The sequence below is a fragment of the Coturnix japonica genome, chromosome 5 (genome assembly GCF_054131305.1).
Source record: "Coturnix japonica strain WE chromosome 5, WE-NBRP24, whole genome shotgun sequence".
NCBI classification, from domain to species: Eukaryota; Metazoa; Chordata; class Aves; order Galliformes; family Phasianidae; genus Coturnix; species Coturnix japonica.
Window position 1 is genome coordinate 49,275,390 of NC_140667.1, and position 21,471 is coordinate 49,296,860.

The 21,471-nt window shown below is 42.6% G+C and overlaps 1 protein-coding gene across 4 annotated transcripts in view; it reads right to left on the reverse strand.

The window, feature by feature from the left end:
* Positions 1 to 21,471, reverse strand: part of AKT1 (AKT serine/threonine kinase 1) — a 67,929-nt gene that overhangs the window by 32,146 nt on the left and 14,312 nt on the right. The window contains exon 1 of one of the 4 annotated variants that reach the window (XM_085547781.1): positions 12,334 to 12,429. The exons of the other annotated variants lie outside the window; for them this stretch is intronic. Coding sequence (XP_085403907.1) covers positions 12,334 to 12,358 — 25 coding nt within the window. The 5' untranslated portion in view covers positions 12,359 to 12,429. Of the gene's footprint in view, positions 1 to 12,333; positions 12,430 to 21,471 lie in introns of those variants that run through there. 4 annotated transcript variants of the gene reach the window in all.

Here is a 21,471-nt window from a genome sequence, read left to right on the forward strand (position 1 = left end):
GGGACTCAGTGTGCATCAGTCTCCCCTTGTGCTCCCTGCCCACGCTATTCCCAGATATTTAGGTAACATTTCTACCTAGCTGAATCACAAAAGCCTCACTCCAGGTGCTATTCAACCCACAGTACAGGCCACATTTCACCTTTGCCCACCCCACCAACAACTGATTGAGAGAAAACAAACCAAAGCTGTCACTGCAAGCCACCCACAGCTGGGCAGCAGCTGCAGCCTCCTCCCTGTAGAAGGGTTTTGTGTTTGTCTGTTTGATCAACAGCAGGGAGAGGATGAGGGAGCAGACCAGACACCAAACATCGTTCAGGTGAGCAGCAGCAGCAGGTCTGAGCACCTCCCTAGCACCAAGTGCCTGCTGTTTCACCTGCCAGTGAGCAATTCCAGCAGCAGCCAAGAGCAGAGAGAAGAAAGAGCTCCCTAAATTTACTGGCTACAGCAACCTTCTGCTTTTCTCCCAGGTGCCGCTTGCATCCTGACTGTTGCTTTCAAGTGTTTAACCCTTGGTTAGGCCTTTCACTTTCTATTCCAAAGCAAGAAACGAAGATTTCTGATTTACCCTTCAAAAAATATCTATTCACACTGATCCAACAGCACAGCCAACACAGAAAGGAGTACAAGAAATGGGCACAAACCTACGCAGTATTTCTTTTAAAGACATCAGTTGCAGCTGCAAGTATTATACTGACCTAGAAGAGCTTTACAAAAATGTCTGTGTCACTGTAGGAATTTCGGAAGGACTCACCTAGAGCACTGTCATGGCATTTATAGGCAAGGCAGTAAATGTAGAAGGTTTTGTTGTCACCTTCTTAATTCTGACCTTAATTAAAAGCTGAGAACTTTCTGGGATCAGCAGGAGATTATGAAGCCTTTCACATTTAAGTTATCAATCCAAGTCAGCCCAGATCAGTGAGATTACTCCAATCTCATTATTATTACACCACAGATGGGACTACAGGAATAAGAAAACAGAGTGCACTTGGCCAGTACCTACTGGAGAGCTTTGCCAGGTAAGATGGTCGGGCAGGGAGCTGTTGGGACTCTGAGACATACCTGCCATATTGATGTTTTCTTCTCTTGATCTAAGCAAACCCAGAGGAGGTAGAACTTCCTTTTCCTTATTCTGAAAATAATACCTGCTTATCTTCAGTAAAATATGCATGATTTTACACCAAATCACACTCTACTGTCACAAGAGTCTCCTCCTCTCCCTTATCCTATTTGCTGTTTTATTAGAGGCTTATATTTGTCTCTAATACTTTCGTACAGCTTTATTCCACTGATCTGTTTCTGTTAGAAATACATCATCTAACAGGATTAATCACATAGTCTTTAAAATGGTGTATTCCATATATTCCACACACACCACCATCTTCCACACTCACTCTTTCTGCCCCATCCCTGGAGGTGCCCAAGGCCCTGGATGGCTGGATGGGGCCCTGGGCAGCCTCATCTGGTGGGAGGCAACCAGCCCACAGCAAGGGGATGGGACTGGGTGGGCTTTTAAGGTCCCCTCCAGCCCAAACCATTCTGTGACTCTATGGTTCTACAAGTCCATCGTTTACCTTTCACTGAATGTGAAAGACCAAGCAGTTCATTAGCAATTCACAAGGACCACTCACAACTCAGACCTTCCTTCACTTACTGCTGGTTCAGTTCCCTCATCTAACTTTTTAATTTGTAAATAAGTAAATAAACTTCTTTTTCCACGTCTGGAGCTTAATGAATGCTGCAACATGGCAAGCTTACACATTATTGATTATTGCTCTTGCCAAGGACAGTATGAGGCACACTGCAGCATCTGCAGTGTACATTTGATTATGTAACAAGCTCTGAGGTTGTACTTCTGCACCTTGCAGCAGCACGACAGCGCCTTGTTTGTGACATCCCAATCAGGTTACCTGTTAATCTGATCTTATAGTCAAGTTTGAACTACCTCTCATTCTCTGCTCCAAAATTCAGATCACCAAGAAATCCACCAACAAAACATACAAAGTGAAAATTCTTAAACAACTTTACATCCTTTTTATTAGCTAAATCAGCAGAAACACTACAAACTTTCTACAACCTGACCAAAAAACACCAACACCTTTTCCTTCCTCATTAAGCCGCCGTGCCTGAAGAGCGAACTGAACTGTTTCAGTTTTTGTCCTGTGATTTTTGTTCCTGTTGCGGTTTTGTTTTTAAGAATAATAAAAGCAAGAAGCTGCTTGAAGTCACTTGTCACTTAGCTATGGAGTTTCTCTAGAAGAAACACAGAGTAAGCACAAGCATGTGTGGCAGATTCTATTAGACAGCACTTAATAATAATAATAATGATCCACCAAGGAAAAGTGAACAATTTACAAAGCAAAACATTTTTTTTCCCTCTGTGATTCATTGCTTGTGTAATGCCCTGGCAGAGCCTTCTTTGTTTTCAGTAACAGAATGCTAACACTGCAGAGACAGAAAAGCAAAAGCACGGGTTGTAAATCCTACATACAAAATCCTGGAATCAAACAGACTCCTCTGTAACTCGCTGCCTTTATTATTTAAAACCTTTATGTATCGTTCTGTTTACTCAAAGCAATTCTCAAGTTGCAAAGATTCCCAAACTGTACATATCTGCCAATACACACCAAGACCGTTATAGACTGATTTCACTTTATTGCTTTGTGTCTGCCCCCACACGCTGCATATTAAAATACTTAATACACGCTCAGAATGTAAATCCACCTCATGCCAAAGAAGCTTTTCCCAGTAACACGTACTGCAGAGCACACTTACGCCTGAATATTTTGGAAAGTCAAACACAAAACTCTTCTGGTTCATGAAAAGTTAATTCTGCTGAGGATTTACAATAATGCAGGGTTAGGTTATTTTCCTCTGCTCTCCCCCCAACAGTATCTCACCGAATCTGGAGCTGTCTACCACTGATAGAGTGTCTAACATCAGAAACAGCTGCCACTCCCTGGGAAGCTTACGGGGTAAGTGGAGAATAATGAGCAGCAAGCACCAGCAGAACAAAAGAAAATCCATCTTTATTTACCAACTGCTGCATGCTTGTTGCTGCATCAAGCTCATTCAAAGCCAACACCACACCCTTTAATTCGGAACAGACTATACTTAAGAAGTCGTTGCTTATTTTTTTTTAATCAACTCATACATACCAATGGTTTAAAAAGAAAATCATTAGGTTAACCAAGTCAGCATCCAATGATACCCTTGATATTTACACAAGTCCTGGACCTGCTATTAACTTTCTTATGCCCCAAAGAAACCAGAACAAGCCCAGCAACACCGAGCAAGAATGAGATCTCAGTTATATTAAGCACGTTCTATCGGGTACCGCAAATCTATGGATAAATAATGCATTCTGTGTTCTGCTTTGAGCATCAGAAGTGGCATCATTAATTACAATTAAAGGTAACACTCCAAATGCGAGGGCTTTAAGTTATGCAAGCCTCTGGTCCGTTCCCACACGCTCTGAAGACTCGCTGCATTCCTTGATGGTGCAGCACGCAGCCAGCCGAGCGAGACACAGGGCTGTGCCAACTGCGGCGCTCATGTGCCACTGGTCAGAGACACAGTGAGTCAGTTCTAAAACTTCAATGGCAGCGGAGAGTGCTCTGCACCCTGTCTGCCTAATAAGGCTTCTCCGAGGCAGATGCCAGCTTCCCTCAAGACGTGAAGCTTTCGGGAGCTGCCATCTCATGCACGCCGGCATGTCTGGAAAGAGGAAGGTGGATTTACAGTTAGTTTCTGCTGGTTGAGTACATCAGTGTCCACTGACTCGCAAAGCAGCTGAAATCAAAACATGTTTTCCAAAAAGAAAGCAGGGCTCGCATTTCTCCTTTGCATTTCAGAAGCACACCCTGCCTAAACTCGGGGAGCTGATCCTGGACCGTAAATACTCGATACTAAACAACAGAGCAAGGCGAGAATGACCCCAAATGAAAACTCTGAACTGGCTTTTTATTTTTCAGATAGCAGCGCAGCCATCCATCGGGCTGTTACAGCACCCTGCCCCCACAAACTGTCAAAACAAGAGGTTTCAAAACAGCGCCAGGTTTTAGGTAGCTTTTTTTTTTTAGGAAAGAAGAAAAAAAAAACAACAGGGCATGCTAATGTCTTTCCCAACACGCTCGCAGAGAGAGGAGGACCTCTGCTCTGTCTGCCTATTCAGAGGAGTACAGAAGGGGGCCAGTTCTTTGATTATTTTTTTCTTTCTTGGTCACTCTGGATGAGTTCTCAGTCCTCGCCTCCAGCGTACAGCTGCGGCCGCGTCGCCCGTGCCCTGCATCTCAATGAGGCGGTTCAGACTGCAGCCCCGGGTGCTCCCCAATGGGGAGGTCAAGCCTGAGTCAGCAGCCCGTCTGCAGCCGCCCCGGCGGGGACCCTGCCGGCACAAGGAGCTAATTCAGGGCACCGCAAATCCGCTCCCTGCTTTATGCCGAGCCGCTCCTCGTGCAGCTGGATGGCAGAGCAGTGCGGGCGGCGGGACAATGATTGACGTTGCTGCCAACAGGTTAAGAAGAAATGCCTCCTCCTCCTGCGCGGCTCCGGCTATTCTGAAGCGGCGGCTGTTTCTCACGCTCACACAAAGCTACGATATATGGCACCTGCTTCATTATCATCTCTTCGGGGAATTTGGGGAGGGAGGGGAGGAAAAGGGAGGCTGGAGGTGGGGCAAAGGGGAGCGATTCAATGTGCAGCCCGACAAAGGGAGATCTTCGCACCGCACTGAGCGTCAGCGCCTTCATAGCCAGAACGCTGCAGCTCTTCACCTGGCATCCCACATCTGTAAATTAACTTTGGAAAACAACAAATAACACCGACTTATCGTTTCTCGCAATGCTATGTGTGAGCTGGGTAGGAAAATACATGTATTTTAAGGTGCCTCAGTGTTTAGTTACACAACAATTCCAAAGTAAAACCCTTAATGAAAGCAAGGAATGGATGCTGTGATTGATGAAGCCAGGCCATGGGAGAGACCAAAAGTCAGATTATAGAGAAAGAAAATCAGATTGTCACCCAATGCTTTGCTCGTGGATAAGTTCCACGTTCCGATTTCACCTCTCTCGAAGGCTCTGAGATCTCCACCACCACAGAAGATGACATCTCTCTTATAAAACCACTGTATTCCAACTGGATGGTTATGTAAAACTCAAACACTGAGGTTTATCTTTTTCTTTTTTTTTCTGCTGAATTTCAGTTTAGAAGGTCAAAAAATGTTGGCATATTGCTTACAGCGATCAATTTAAGCAATACCAGATATTCCCAGAGGAGTGAAAGAGAATTAATCAGCATGTAAAAAAACTCCTTACTCCTACCTTTGGCACAGCTTAGTCAGGCTAGTCCTAACCTACAGCTGTCTCCAGTGGGAGAAGATGTAAATGAAGTTTCATTAAAAACAGCAGTTTTAAGGATTTGCTACAGAAATTACAGGAAGTTAGAAAGTGATTTCTGAAGCAATGCTGAAAATCTAAGGGTGAATTTCATCTCTGTTACCTTGCGATGGGAGCAAAAGGACTTTAAACTACCACGAGGTGTCCGAGGCAATTAGAGAGGTCTGTCCTGTAATAGGCTCCCAAGCAGCTACAGAATGTGAACACAACAAAACACTCCGTTAACAAAGAGTAAACGCCATCATGTGTGTCTCTGTTTTTGACAGGTGCCCAACTCTCACATTTATAAATAAATAAACACGACACGGGATGTGTCAGATTCACTGAACTGAATTAAATCTGCTCGGAACAATTATTTCTCCTTAAGTAATTTTTTACCTTAACGCTGTGATGGAACATAGCACAAGCAGCTAATGAAGCTCTTAGGCTAATGAACCTCTGTGACTTTTTAAGTATCTTCCTTTATCTAAAGGAGGTTCCTCCAACTTTCCTTGAACTCAACATGAAGTTAATACAATCAACACTTCTGTAAATCAGGATCTTAAACACGATGGATGTATTTACAAAAGGGTGTGACACAATCCTCCCAAGATGTTATGATCTCTGTGAGAATACAAAGCACAAAAACCCAACACCAAAACACACCACGCCCTGGTGTATTTGAACAAGGAAGAGCTTTTCTATACATCACCTAAAAGCTGACTTAATTACTTCATCTCTTAGCAGAAGCATCCATAACAGTGATTCCTGTACTTATCTTAAGGCATGCCTTATGTGAATGGGACATACTCAGCTGTGTTCAGCAACGTCCTCTCCAGAGACCTTTGGACAGTGCAGCTGAGGACAAAGCAAAGAAACACACACAAGCCAAAGCTCTTCCACAGGTTAAACAAAACAGGTCAAAAAGCATCAGCTCTAGCTTGAATTCCTAAGGCTGCACACACGCAACACCAGAGGAAGGCACCTCTAATTGAATAAAAACCTATTTGAGGTCTCTTCCCCCCATTCTGCCCCACTAAAATCATCAGGTTTGTGCAGGGTAAATCGTTCAGATGGAGGGAGCCGGTGGGATGCAGCCATACATGTATTGCTGCACCAAGGACTTGAGAGTTCCAGGCTGCCTCTTCCAGGCTCACATTCCTGCATCATTGTGCCATTCACAAAGCAGATCAAAACCTTGGGGAACTGCAAAGAAACGGCAGGGGAAAAAAAAGAAGAAAAAAGAAAAAGCTAAAGGATGTTAGAAGAGATTTATGGCAGCAGCTTTGCTAAAACAGATGATATGGATAAACTTTAGAGGTGGTTCGAAACCAAACCCAACCACGCTCTATTTGTAAAAACTGAGCTGCTGAACGTGGACTTTCACAAATAAGCATTTTATGCAGGGTAAAATATTAACACGTCACACTGTTACCCTTTAGCTTCTGGTTTTGAGTCCTAATTTTCAACATAAATAAATACACAGAGTCATTTTAGGGCACTTACAAGACAAACTCAAGCAGTAATGGTGTGACCATGATATGCTTTAGGAAATTTCTTAAAAGTGCCAAGAGAAAAAACAAAAATCAATGCAGAATTTAAAGCATTTACATGGGTAAATACTTCATAGAAAGATGCTTTAGAGCCAAACCAGGCAAATATTTCAATGACAAAAATAAGAAGCAGCAAAAGGGGAGCTGCTTTATATGGTTGGGGCTAATTTGGATTTCCTTTCTCGTTTCTTCATTTGCAAGTCTGCAAAATCCAGGAAGAACACAGCGAGAGCAGGCGAGTTCTAATAAAAAGCTTCATTTATCTTGAGACGTTTAATGGCCATCAATGAAAGAATTACAAGCACTTCCCAGAAAGTAAGTTCTAATATTTGTTATCATGGCAACCTCCTGGTTTCACCTCCAAATTTAGTATTCTGAGATAACTTCCACTGAGTCATTACCCTAAACTCAGCAATGGAAGTGTCCTTCAGATAAGCAACAAGACTGCCCGGCTCAATTCAGAGGAATTCTTTAAAGTAACTTCACTGAATACTGTGAATTTATGAAAGCGACTTCAACACTGGGTAACGTGAGAGTGAACGCTCCTCCAAGCTTTGGTGCTGAGCTCAGCCAAGCAACACAGGCACAGGAAACCTCACCAAGGATTCCCCTTCTCTTAGTAAGAGCTGGCAGGAGGACAGCCTGCCCAGTACCAGGGAAATGAAGGGTGCCTACAAAGCACCCCAAAACACAGCACAGCTGCAGGAAGCGCCAGCAGCCAGAACGTACAGCCACGGAAACGTGTCTGCTCACCCAGCCTTCAAGTTCCACTTGTCACTGCTAAACAGTCTTGTCACCACATGGGTGAGAGAAACCAAGGAATGTAAGGGCAGGAAGAGATCTGCAGGGGCCAGCTTGGTGCCTGGACTGAGATGTGCCATCACTGTGACACAGAGTGCATTCAACCCTGCTGCTGCACCAGAGTCAGACACATTTCTGTCACCTACAAAACTATCAGAATTATTTTAATTTATGACATGCAGCAAAAACATTGAGTTTAAGTATAACAAACAAGCAAAATTCCTGGTGGATTTCAGTGGTACCACAATTTACTGCTCTAATATCAAAGTGTATTAATACAAACATGATTACTTATTTTTGAACTCCAAAATCATCCATTCTAATAAACTCATCATAGCGTTCCCTAGCAGCTCTAAGCAAGGTGTGCTCCATCCATTCATGTGAAAATCTGCTTACAGAAAGAGGAATAAAAAATAACTGATGAAGCTGAATAAGGACCCACCTACCTTGATAGCATTGCCATGAATTAATTTTCATATTGCAGCAGCTTCTTGGTATGTTAAAGCCACTGTTCATTAAATACAAGCAGCAAAAATAGAAGGCATACACCCACAAAAGCAAAAAAAGTAGATGGGCATAGGAAGATGAGAGCATGAGTGGTGCTTCCCAGCCTGTAGTGCCCTACCCTGTCGTGTTGGGAACATGTGGCTAAAATTCCAGATGTCAGTTTTGATACTAAAGAACAGAAACTAAGCAAAAACTAAGACAGTTCCTTGCCTGGCTGGGTTCAGCTACCCCTAAAGTTTGTTGAACTTGAATAAACTACAGCAGCTGTCCAGGAGAGTTAGAAACCCACATATTAATGGTGAGAATACTAGAGAGAAATTAAGCTTCAAACTTACATAAAAATGAAAAACCTAAAGGTCACCTGGGGTAGCATTCCTAAAGAAGGTCATGTGGGGCAATGTTCATGCCTCAGGGACTTCTGCAGTGGACGGAACAGGCACGTGTGCAGCAAAGCCCACGTGCAAACCCCACTTTGTAGCTTGCTGCTTAGCGCATGCTTTGGATGCAGCATTTCCTTCCTCTAGTTCCTGATCTGATGCCACACCTTGTGCGGCAGCTGCTGGGGGCTCCTCCACTCTGCAGGGGTCAAGCTGAGCAAAGCCACCTTGGAAAAGCTGCTGCCAGCAAGGTGGGAGAGGATCTGGAGAAAGAGAGGACAGAGGCCAGCTGCAGAGAGGGGCACAGATGAGCCAAGCCCCATCTGCTGTGGCTGAAGCCTGCTGCATCCGAGATACTGAAAAAGGGATGTGCTGCATGCTTCCAGCACTGGGTCTCTGCAGGCAGGGTGATGGCAACGGGCTCCAGACACGGAAGGGGCACAGGGAGTGGGCAGGGTCCGCCCTGCCCATGGGTACAGTATTACTCCTTGTTCAGAACCTCATTCTTGAAACACGGCCAAATCCGACACAAACCACTCTAAGCAGCAACACTACATCCTTTAAATACACACATACACACAGGTACGTTAAACAGAGCTGGCGCAGAGCCTGTTTGGGAGCACATAACATCACTGCAATGACCCTGCTCTTTCACAGCCAAACAGTGCCAATTCCTGCAGAAGAAACTCCAAGGTCAGGCTGACCATGAAGCCTCAGCTCTCCGTTTTGGGATGCTGTAAAGCTGAGATTATTCCCAACCTCATGTTTTACTGCATTTACTCCCCACCACCACTGCTTCTGCAATGATGATTTAAAAAATTAAGACTAGGATTATAATTCCAATATCAAACAGAAGACAAAAAAAAGTTTCCAAAAAGCAGCCACAGAACATTTGCAGTTGTTAATCTGCAATCTTCATTCATTCATTGATTTTTATAGCGGGCAGAGCTTCTTGCAAATCATGATTTACTAAACAAAGCCACCTTTGGGCACAAAAACTGGAAGCTACTGGTAACATGGGCACTATGGTTTGGCTGCAGTTGGACTTGATGATCTTCATGGTCTTTTCCAACCTGGGTAATTCTATGATTCTATGAAAATAAAATAAATAAAACAAAACAAAAGGATCTGCATGAAAAGTGGTGCATGGATATTATCCTGAGTAATAAAACTGCAGTTCATCTATGAAATTACCAAAGCACACAGTTCACCACTAGGTCACTATTCTTAGATCACTCAGTTTTCCTCCTTCACCAGAGAATCCCAATTTCCTACTGTCTTTTCCAAAAGAACAGCATCTATTTCAAACAACGAAGGCATTTAATTATTTAATCACGGGGGCAATAAAAGATTGGAATGGATTAGAAAAATTAATCCAAACTAAATGCCCTCGTTATGACAGAGTTTCCCAATGAATCTTTAATCAAAAGGTTCCCAATTTAAGGTATAAAATCTGATTAAAACTGCTGCAGCTTTGCAAAACTGCTGCTCTCCTCTGCCCTGTGAGTTAAAAATGCAGCCCAAATTGCTGTTTTCATAAAGAAATTTGTCTGATATTGAGGAGAGTTCTAAGAAAAATTGTTGGTGGCCTTCAGGGATTCCCATATTTAACCAAAAGGTAAAATCTACAGTAATTTATCACACAAAGATCAGCTGCTCTGCAAATCCGGGCTCACGTTCCGTGCTTCAAGTGGGATTTCTGCAGAAAGGCAGGAGAGAATAATTAAGCAGCTTCATTTCCAGTCCTCAATTCTTTGCACCTAATCCACAACAAAACACAGAAGGGAGAGAAAGGTAATGACCGCATGCTGTATAACTTTGTATTTCATCTGCTATGCTTCTTTGTTTTAATCTTTAAAATTATAAACAACAAGCTGCAAAAAGGTTTAAAAGGATAAAAAGGGCAGCTGAAGGCAGACAGGGTTGAGGGGGAATTAAAAAATTCTCAGCATTACAAATGTCGATTTCTTTTAATAAAGGAAAGACCCAGCCACAACTCCCCCCGTTCCCTTCCTTTGTACTGAAGTTTTAATAAACATTTTCTCCAAGTTACCAATTTGGAGAAAATCGCTGGATAAACACTTGTGTTCAACCCAGCTCGATGGCTCCGTGCCAAATGTAATGCCAAACTTCCCAGTTGCAAAACGAGCTGTTTTTACACACCAAAGTAACCACACAGCAGGCCTGTGGAGTCTGAAGACAGCTGACAGAGATGACTGTTGCTGTCCCCCCATTGCACCGACATCCATCCAAATACCAACATCTGCTGTGCTACAATTTACTTTTTACACAACATTTAGCAAAACAGTGCCTCTGACTGCAACATCATTAAGGAAGTAACAACAAATAAATCGCAAAGTCCCATCAGACAATTGTAAAATTAAAGCGTAGTTTGTCTTGCATACGCTGAGCTTTAGTTCAGATGTATTTGACTTCAGAAAAAAATAAGCACGAGAATCTGTTTTCTTTTATTAAGCGCACACAACAAAACTCTATATGCTCTGACAAGTGTAATTCATCATTACAGTGAAAATTACAGTTTTGAGGATATTGACTTGACTCAATAGACAGAAAAACAGATGTCTGCAAGGCATCCCGGCCTGCCCACTACAATCTCAGTAATCCAAACTACTAAAAGGATTACGCTATGCCTCGAAGCAGAAGTGCACTTTCAATTCAGGGCCCACTCCCTTTTGAACGCACCAAATGCATATTTGTGCTTCTGAAGTGAGGAATTAACATTCCTAGAAATTAAAGCGAACTTCACTTGAAAAGCAGGACTGAGCACAGGGGCCAATGTGATCCCACTGCACAGAAGCAGGCAAGGGCAGCACACCCTATTAACAAACGTGTGGCCTAAAGGATCGAATCTGGATTTAGGTTCCAAAGTGCAAACCGGGTTTGGTCAGTGGTTTCACTGCCCAACACACACCACAGAAGTCATGCTGAGAAGTGACAACTGGTGCCACCACAGCTGCCATCTTCTGTGTCCACATCATACAATGTATTGAGTTGGAAAGAACCCCAAACGTCATCCAGTTCCAATCCCCCCACTCACTGTTGTGGGCTGGCTGCCACTCACTAAATCACACACTAAGGCCCCACGCAACCTGGCCTTGAGCACCTCCAGGGATGTCAGAGCTTTACCACTGCTCCTGGGCTTTTGGGGCACAGGAGGAAGAAGAAAGGAGAGTCTGAATCTTTGATGTTATGACTGGTTTCCATACACAACCCTTCTGACATCCTGTCCTGCAGCAATTCTATGAACACAAAAATAAGCAAAAGTTTTTCTGAAGGCTTTTCCCTAAATCTTTCTGTTCCTCATAATCACCTTTAACACAAACTAAAAATTGCTTAAATTAGAAGTCTGTGTGCGTGTGTTTGTATGTGGGAACAAATGCACCCCCACCATCTCCAGACAATGTGTCTGTTCGCAATAACAACACACCGAATACTCAACTCCAGATATACAAAAACTTGGCAGGCTGCATCCCAAAGCAGTTTCACCAAAACAATACAGTCTCCCTCAAATCACAATCAGCTTCATTGTGGGAGACAATAATATTTCAGATAAAACAGGCAGCAAACGTTTTGGTTAGTTCGGTGGATACTCTTTCTCCAATTTGCAGATAAAAAGGTCAACATCCAAAGTTAGGTGAACAAACTCGCTTCTAAGTAATTTGGTGTTTAAAGCACACTGAACTCAAGGGGCTGGGCACCTACCTGCTCCTGGTGGCTGGGCCAGCATTGCCTTGTGACAGGCACTAACTGCAATGGAGCATTTCAGTGGCAGGATGCAGCCGAGGCCTAAGCAGGGACACCCCCTGCCATCTCCTCTGCACTAAAATACTACACAGCACTTGCACAATAGGAGTCAAGGTCCATCGGAAACTTATCTGCAGATTTGCTCCTGTGCAAACTTTAGGTTCAGCCTCAGAGTTCAGCACTGAAACACGATTTGTTTGTCCATTTCTCCCCTGGCACGGTTGGCTTTTTGTCAGACAGATGTATGCCACATCCAAGTCATTTCCCAATCCCTCTGCTCCACCTCCCTCCAGGCACTCTGCACAGACTCTGACCCCTAGGCAAGCACTGCAACAGAGGAAGAAGTGTTTCTGATAGCCTGCATACTCCTCACAGTTTCACTGCAGAGCGTAAACATTTTCTCCTGCTCGCAAGCCCTTCTTGTAAGGAAAGAAAACAAAACCAACCAAAAAAAAAAAAATCTTCCACCAGCCAAACAACTGAATGCCTTAAATCCAGCAGCAGGAAAGGAGAGGGGAGGGAAGGGGTGGAGAGGAAAGGACTGAGAGGATGGATTACACTGAAGTTATTTTTGTCCCGTTCAAGTGGATGGGCAGAGACAACTAAATATAGAATTTATCAAAGCAGGTGAACAAGGAAGATGGCATGAGCCACACGTTTCAAGGCACAAGCAGTAAGTGAAGCACACTCCTACCTCCCAGCCCAAAAAGCACCTCAGAGAACACACTTCAATTTGCATGTGCAAGATTCAACTGAACACATATTCAGCTCTCTGCTGCCTTCACTCTGGACACAGTGTTGAGCAGATAGGGTTCCTATGTTTTACCTGCTTCTACTCTATACATACAAATATATACGTATACAAATACATACATACACAAGTACTATGAAGACAACATAAAAATGGCATAGCACTTTCCTGTAGTCTCTTTGGACAGAAATTCTTTAGAAGTATATTTACATGTACATCTGGGTAATAAAGCACCGCTTGAAATCAAACGTTAGGGAATGTTATGTTGTCAGTGGCAACAAGAAGGATGTGGTTTCTGTGAAATTTAACCAGTTATGTCAAGTACAATTGCATTATTCCGGCCAGGCTGCAGTCCATGTCTTGCTCACAGTAACCGCTAAACTAGTTGGAATTTCACAAGTGAAGATCCATTGATTTTTAACTCCTTCCAGCACCTGGGTCAGCCTGTGAGATACACAGGGGAGCTGCTGCCAGAAGCACGTACTCCATTCACTCACTGCGCGCGGCCCACACAGGCAAATACAAATAGTAAGCCTCGCTCAGAGCCTGCAGCCAATGATGCAAACAATAGCTTCCCATAAGGACACTAAGTGCTTTGCTGGTATGCACACACTATTTCAGCAAGGAAACATTCAGGGAAAAGACACGGCACCAGTCATGACATGAGTGGAAACCACATTCACATCAGGGCTGTAACCTACTGCTGGGCTTAAAGAACAGAAAGCTTTTATGCGGAACATTTCCCTTCTTCCATCTGTGCCCCAAGTTACCACAGCATCCAAGAGCCCCACAGTCTGAGCTGCGGTTGTCCTCACAACATCCTTGTGAAGCAGGGAAGTGCCACTATCACCATTTTACAGATAGGGAACTGGGGTGTAGAGAAATAAAAATAACCTTATCCGAGATGATCGTACACAAGGCAGTTCATGGTGGAGCAGGGGAGGACCAGCTTTGATTCTCATTTCCAGGACAGTACTCTAATACAGCAGCCACCACTCCAGCTTCTGGATGCTCAGCCTTCAGTCTGACCCACCTACCTTCCCTCTTCAACGGGGAGCACCTACCCTTCTATTAGCAGTGCTTTCGGCCCATCAGAAATGGAACAGGGCAGCAGACGTGCGTTGTTTGCGTTCAGAAATTCAAATCTGAACAAAGAAAATTTCCAAAATAGTCAGCACTATCCTGTTATTGTGGGAAAAGGAAGGAAGACATACAAAGTTTCCAAAGTAGAAAAATAAAATAATCTCTGGCAAGTCATAGGTACGATATTAAATTAATTAGTGAAAGTTTTAATAGGAAACTGGTATTAGACACGCATCCTTCACAAACCTCCCTATTCTGGAGATTTGGGGTTATAAAACAATAAGAAATTAAAAAATCCCTTTGAGACTACAGCTATCTCCTTTCAGACAGGGATCTAAACTCAGACCTGATGGAGATGCACAGACTTCTTCAGACTTCTGGCTCCAGGATTCACACAACAACCTTATTTCAGATTAAAAATAAAAAGTTACAGAGGCTACAAAGAGCTCAAGTTTTCTCATTCTGGGTGCAGCCAGACTTTAACCCTGTCCTCAAAGGTTCTCCCTTCTGAGCAAAATGTCACCTCATGTCCCAGAATCTGGGACTCCAACTGCAGCTATGTAGAGCACCAGCTGTGAAACAACCTTCTATAACTTTACAGAGCTTGCAACTTGAAAACATCAGCTGCTTGTGGTCACTATTTCCCTGATACAAACAGAAAAGAACCATCACCATATGGATTACCTGGTACACTAAGTACGAATCCAAAATGTGGCTGCTCATCATACTGGACACGGGCTGACAGACTGCTGACGGGCTGACACTATCACAAGCAAGCCTCGAGAAAGTATGTTACCATGAACCTGACCGGCGCAAAGGAAATAAACATGTGAGTTATTACTAGCTGAGGGTACCCTACAACCATGCAAAGCTTCCACGTCACCTCTGCTACCACAGACTATCCTGTTCATCTCTGCTGATAAACTGGCCCAAGTCTCATCTTTCCAACTGGATTTTTCTATAAACTTCAGCCACCACAAACACAATGTGAACTCAGTGCTCATGTCACCTACTACACTCAGCCACAGTCAGAGTCCCAAACAGCTGCAGCACCAGCTATAGTTGAAGATGACCATCAAAGCACTTAATCTCTGTAAGCAACATAAAATATCTCCAGCCTTAATTGGAGAGAACTGGAAAGAACAGAGCTAGCCCCACAACACGTCCTGCAACCCACATTTCTACTTGGGAATGTTCTTCTCCCAGAAGAGCAAAAAGAGTGAAGTTAGAAACATTCCTACTCACTCATAGAAACAATAAACATAACAACAACAAATCCCAGCAACTCTAAAGCTACGCAGCATTCTTAGTAAGCCTGACATCCCAGTAATTAAAGGAAAAAGCAACTTTTGGTTCCAAAGCACTGATTCAGATTACTAACAAGAAGCAGTGAACTAGCAATGTTTGTTTATTAATACACAATTTGAACCTTTGCCTTGAGAAATCCTGCCTTCTGTATTTGAACACATCAGACAGTCTGCTGACACCAGACAAACTACTGTTTATTTTCTGTTTGTTGGTCAACACAAAGAATCCCAAAACAAAAACCTAATTGCTCTCATCTAGAATGAAGTCTGCTATTCTCCTTCAAATCTGACTTAGCTTTACACGTGATCACCAATATCAAACTGGTCAGAAAATAAAAATTAAAAAAAATAAATAAATCACACAATACTTTACGTTGAAAGGAGCTACTAGAGGTGCGACTTTATCAAACTTCAACTTTCAAATCAGATTCAAGAAACAAAACCTCAAGTCTGCTTGGCTGTTTGCCCTCATTTTAATCTCCTTGACTCCAGTAACTGGTTTGAGGATTATCAGAGTCAGCGGAAAGATGAGTATCAATATTCTCTGTGTGTAGTGAGCATAAAGAAGAGAAACGAATTCTGTGTTCCTCCATGTGTTGTTTTTTTTTGACCACATGAATCGTGAGAGAAATAGTGCAGGATAGTGCATGGTCAAAAAGGTATGTGCTGCCTCTGAAGTCTGAATACGTGCCTACAACCACACATCCTGCTGAGTGTCATTCCACTTCTAAAATGGTACCCAAAAAGAGAAGAGTCTCCATAAACATGAGGTTTTGCCATATCACACCCAGTCTCGTCAAAGGAGTAAACAAACCTCTTCAAGAAACTAACAAGTGTTGAAGAAGCCCTCTCCAAGTAGCCTGGAGCTGCTGCTGAGAAGGAAGCTTTCCTCTGGCCTTAGGGAGAAGTGCTGCCTTAAAGTGGGAAGAAAACTTCATATATATTAATTTTTGTGCATTCCAACTAGTCACTCATTAAGCAGAGAACACATATTAAAAAAAAAAGCTACCATAAGAGCATCACAAAAATAACCACAGTAAATGTGACCTTTTTCTCTCCGTATTTTAGATACGGCTTTCTAAATCCTAATTTGTATTGCTGCAGTACATTGCAATTTCAGATAAACATCTGGACCTGAACCACCTGCTGTACAAATAGAACAATGAGATAGTTCCTGTTCTGCAGAGTTTTGTGTCATAAGGCAGGGACAATGAAATAAAAAAGAAGAAAAGAAGAGGGGAAAAGAAGACAAACAGTGGGCATCACAGTGAAGAGCAGTCTCAGTACACATGCAGTGCAAGTTCATCAAGGCCTTTTATAAGCAACACAAGGAGCGAGAGCTTTTGAAGAGGATAATAAAGCAGCACTGCAGATGTTTACAGGGAACATTTCCAAGTGTGAAAGGGTAGCACAAGAGAAAGCACAGAAGTATTTGCTTGCCCCCATGTTGTAGTCACTGCATTGAGACGTGCTAGGCTAACTGGAGGCAGAAGTTAACGTCTTAATAGCAAATTAGAGACGGTAAAAATAGGTATGAAAAGGAAAAGCAGCTGCTTTTGCAATTCAATGCAACAGAGGAACTAGCAGATAGCAACAGCGCAGCAGTCCAAAGGAACTAGCTCTGCAGCAGCACTCTGAATGGGACAGGGTTACATGCCAGGCATATAAAGTTGCAAGATGATGCAAATCTAAGAAAAGTATATTCCACACCACCACCACCACCCCAATGTTTCACTTTTGTTTCCCGTTTTCTTCAAGAACGTTATGGTCCAATAACTACAGTAACTTCAGTTTCTTTGAAGATCATAAAATACAGTCTCTGCAAACAATCTGGTTGTAGTCGCTGTAGAGCTGGGAAAAGCCTCTATTTCAGAAAGAAACTTGGCCACCTGCTGCTCTGAGCAGAGAAGGCAACATAGGTAGTACATAAGTAAAGCTATTCCTTCCTTCAAAACCACAACTAGTAATTTCACTGGAGATATACTATGCTGGAAAAAATGCACGAACTTCAAATGGTTTTGAAGTTAGTTTGTTCTGTTTGCACAGATTTCCCCCATCTTAAAATCATTTCACATGATTCCCAATAAACAATCTACTACAGCCACCACAACTGTCTACAGACACTTCAGATCGATGCCTTCCTCTCAAGTCAGAGGTCAGGTATCAGTAAGGCTGGGACACAACAAAACCAAAGTATGAAACACCTACGGTACAAAAGACTCTTCCTGCACCAAGAACAACACGTTCTAACCCAACAGAAGCACTTACCTGAGCCTGTCAGTTACTCGGGATCAAAGCAACCAACGCCAATGGCAAGGGTGAAGTTTTGCACATCTGCCCATGATGCAGCAGGGCCACCACGGATGCAGAGAATAAGCTGTTCTGCTGGATCTGCTTTGAATAGGACTGTCTGCTTTGTTCAAAACCTGAGGCCAGATTTGGCTGCTACAACTTCGTAAGGCTGTTGTGTAAAGGGGGGGAACTAGCCCAGCTCGGAAAGCTGAGAGTTCAGAGGGGAAGAGCGTCATTTTACCTGAACACACTGTATGTGGTAAGAACTGACAGAGTCATGGAACACACAGAACCCTTTAAAGCACACACAGTCTTTTATTACACTGGGACAGGACTTTGTGTTGCACAATCCAAGCTTTTGTTTCAGGCAAGAAAATGTTTTCTAAATATTTTGTCACCATGACAGTCCAGCCTTGGACTCAAATTCTGTCCTTGGTAACTCCAGAAAACCCTGTGAGGACAACAAGGTGCTGCTGGCTAACTGGCCACTGAGTCCTCAGGCCACAGGTACTGATTCTAAGTGATCTTGCCTACCCAAAACCTAAAACATTCAACACAAGATCAAGATGAAGAAAGGACATCATATATAGAAGGAATTATATTTTGTGATGAGGAAAAAACTGAGTATCTCCCCGATAGCTTCAGCTTTGTCCCAAGCAATACAGGCAAAACAAAACAATCCCCAAGATAGCAGAAATGAAGTATGTAAAACAGACAGAGAAATAGAGATGTAGAAAAACAGCCAGGCTTTGAGGGCCATGCTCCAAATAAAAGCACTTCTTTCAGGGACATGAATCTGGCATACTCAATGTGAGCAGCTACAGGCTGGGGCTGCACCACGGCCCTGAAAAGAACGGCCAACCATTTCAGTACGACCCAGGAAGCCCACAGCAGACTTGTGCAGAACAAGCTCAGCAGGGTGTTTGTATACAGCCAGCAGCGTCATGTGGACGGTGGTTTAGTTTGTGAAATGAATGTTTGCATTGTCAGTTAAAAAAAAATACCAGCAACAACAAAAAGCAACTCTCTATTCCACGCTTATAAGTTTCCAACACTAAAATCATAGCAGGGGAAGGAAGCACTCCAGCAGCCAAAATTTACAAATTCTTACCATAACTTTGGCACAGTAAACTTCTCCAGTGTCACAAAGGCCTATTCTTCAGGGGGGTTTGTTGTCTCTTTTTCAGAAGGACTACTCCACATGTGAAATATATTAAAGAACACACACACAAAACGCCACCAGAAGCATAAACATGCACAGTGTTGGGGTTTTTTTGAGGGTATGTGTATGTTTTCAAAGCAAAGTGTCTTTTCTTACACCCAAAGATACCCAGTAACAGCTTGGAGGCAGATATTTCTGCTTTCTCTTTCTTTTTACTAGTAAAGCTCTGCAAGCTTTTTCCTTTCCCCAAATGGCTGCAATCCTGTTTCACTTTAATTAAGAAAAAAATCGAAGTAGTGACAGAGACTCATCCTCATGAGCTGCAATCTGGGGCCCAGTTTCAAGAACTCAACAAAAGATTTCAACATGTTGGTTTGTTTTTGTTTGGTTTTAAACTGAAGCAGAAATTCCTATGTATAACCCTTGACTTGTTTGAGAGGCACCTCACTGTGTGAACCTGGAAGAGAATGCTAATGCTCTGTGTAACACTACATGCACTGTAAAAACAAATCTGAGCCTTGAAAGTCAGCATTTTTTCCCTATTACCTGAAGCTATTAAAAAGCCCTAACGTAGATTTGAAAGAAACACAACAGAAAAGCCTGCCCGATCTAAATACACACAGCTAAATTTATCTTTCAGTTTTCAATGTGTGGCTTAGCAATTGGGCATTTAGGATTTCTATTCACTGGCTAGAAAAAAAAGAGCCAAATGGTATATTTCTTTAAAAAACTGACTTTGAAATATTGTTATGAGAACGGGGACAAGCTATGTAAACCCTGAAATTCTTTGGGTCTTTGTATTCATGATTATTGTCACAAACTAAAAGGCTCATATTCCCTACTAAGTAAACATTTACAATTAAATCCATTCTGCACAACGCATTTGCATTTTGAGATAGAACAGTCAGTTGTTCAGCTGCTGTGATTTAGATGGATTGGTTCATTATTGCTGCAGTTGGTTTTCAGCTACACTGTATAACAAAGGGGTGCCAATGTAGTCTTGAATGGCTTTAAAGCTAACTATTCTGGTATTCTTCCATGATGATGTAATCTCCCCATCTTTCCCCTTCTCTTGGAGCAGGATATCTTGACTTTACAGGATAAACCCTTGCAGAAACAACAGAAACAAGCTGTCACAACAGTGTTCGGTAGGCAGTGCCTCCACAAGTCAACTGAAGGCTGCTGCTGGCAAGTTTTCAAGGGGTTTTCCACGTATAAAAAAGTAATTTTTCCTAATTCTCATTTAGGATAAATACTACTTCTATCAGGCAAGTAACAAGATAACTTCAGCTTCCACACCTGGAGATGAATCAGTTGCGTATCTTCAAACATTTACGCAGTATTAAAGCTTTATCTGTACCAGAAAAGACAATCTAGAACTACAGAGATCTCTGATATGAGGAAAACTTCAGGTTGAAAAAGTTCATTATTATCCTACTTGTTCAACTGCCTGAAAGGCATTTGAGGAAGCATTAAACCAGTGACACCATTTTTCTACTGATAGACCACTTAAAGAGGCCAGATTTCCTAATACACACACACAGAAAGAGAAAAGCAAATGGCAGTGACTAGTGGTATTTCACTTACCAGTTAAAAGCACCATTTTCAAGATATTGCCAAAGCAACATAAAAAATATTCATCATCAAATGACTTTATTAGTGAATTTACAGCAGCACGGAATTCTCACCCTATGCTCAGAAACCAGTTTCCACCTAGAAAATTACTTCCTAGCCCCACAACTCGTGTTGCCATCATAAATTATCACAGATTCAAGTCTAGTCCATGTATAAACATACAGTACGGCTAAAACGCTACAGCCACACTTTGAGTGAAGCCTTGAATTAAGAAACGAAAGCCTTCAGCTGAAAAGCTGATACTTCTTATGGTGCTCCCAAAGCTTAATTTCTACTTAATGATGATAAGAGAGGAAGGAGACCACATAATCAGGACTTTTTGAACAGAATGTAAGTAGCCTATACCATGAAAATACTTCCATTTCAGTAACTATTTACAGAAGGTCTACGGCCCACAGACAGGAGCGGGTATTTCGATGACACACATGTGAAAAACAACCCGGAGAGAACAATCTGTGCCTGCAAGTCCATGAAAAGCAACAAGCAAGTACAAGGCAGCATTCCCTCTGTGCAGCTATGAAGAGGCCTAACAATGGATTTTGAACTGCTCAACAGTTTTGTTCAAGGGTGTAACATCTTACTGACGCTTCACTTGGTAAAGGCCAACCAAGGAATGATGGCAAAAATAGATAAAGCATTGAGCATCCTTGTATTTTAGGGCATAAACCTTACCTGGTGTAAGCATCTTTCAGACCAGTGTAACTAAATTATTCCAAACACGGTAGTAGTATCTTTGCAGATGCAGTATAGCACACACACAGACTTAAAATTATTGCAATGTGTTTTCTATGCAAGTATTTTTTCCTGTTAAGTCTTGAGACTTTACTGGAGTTTAATGCATAAAAAAATAAATTCAAATATAGTTT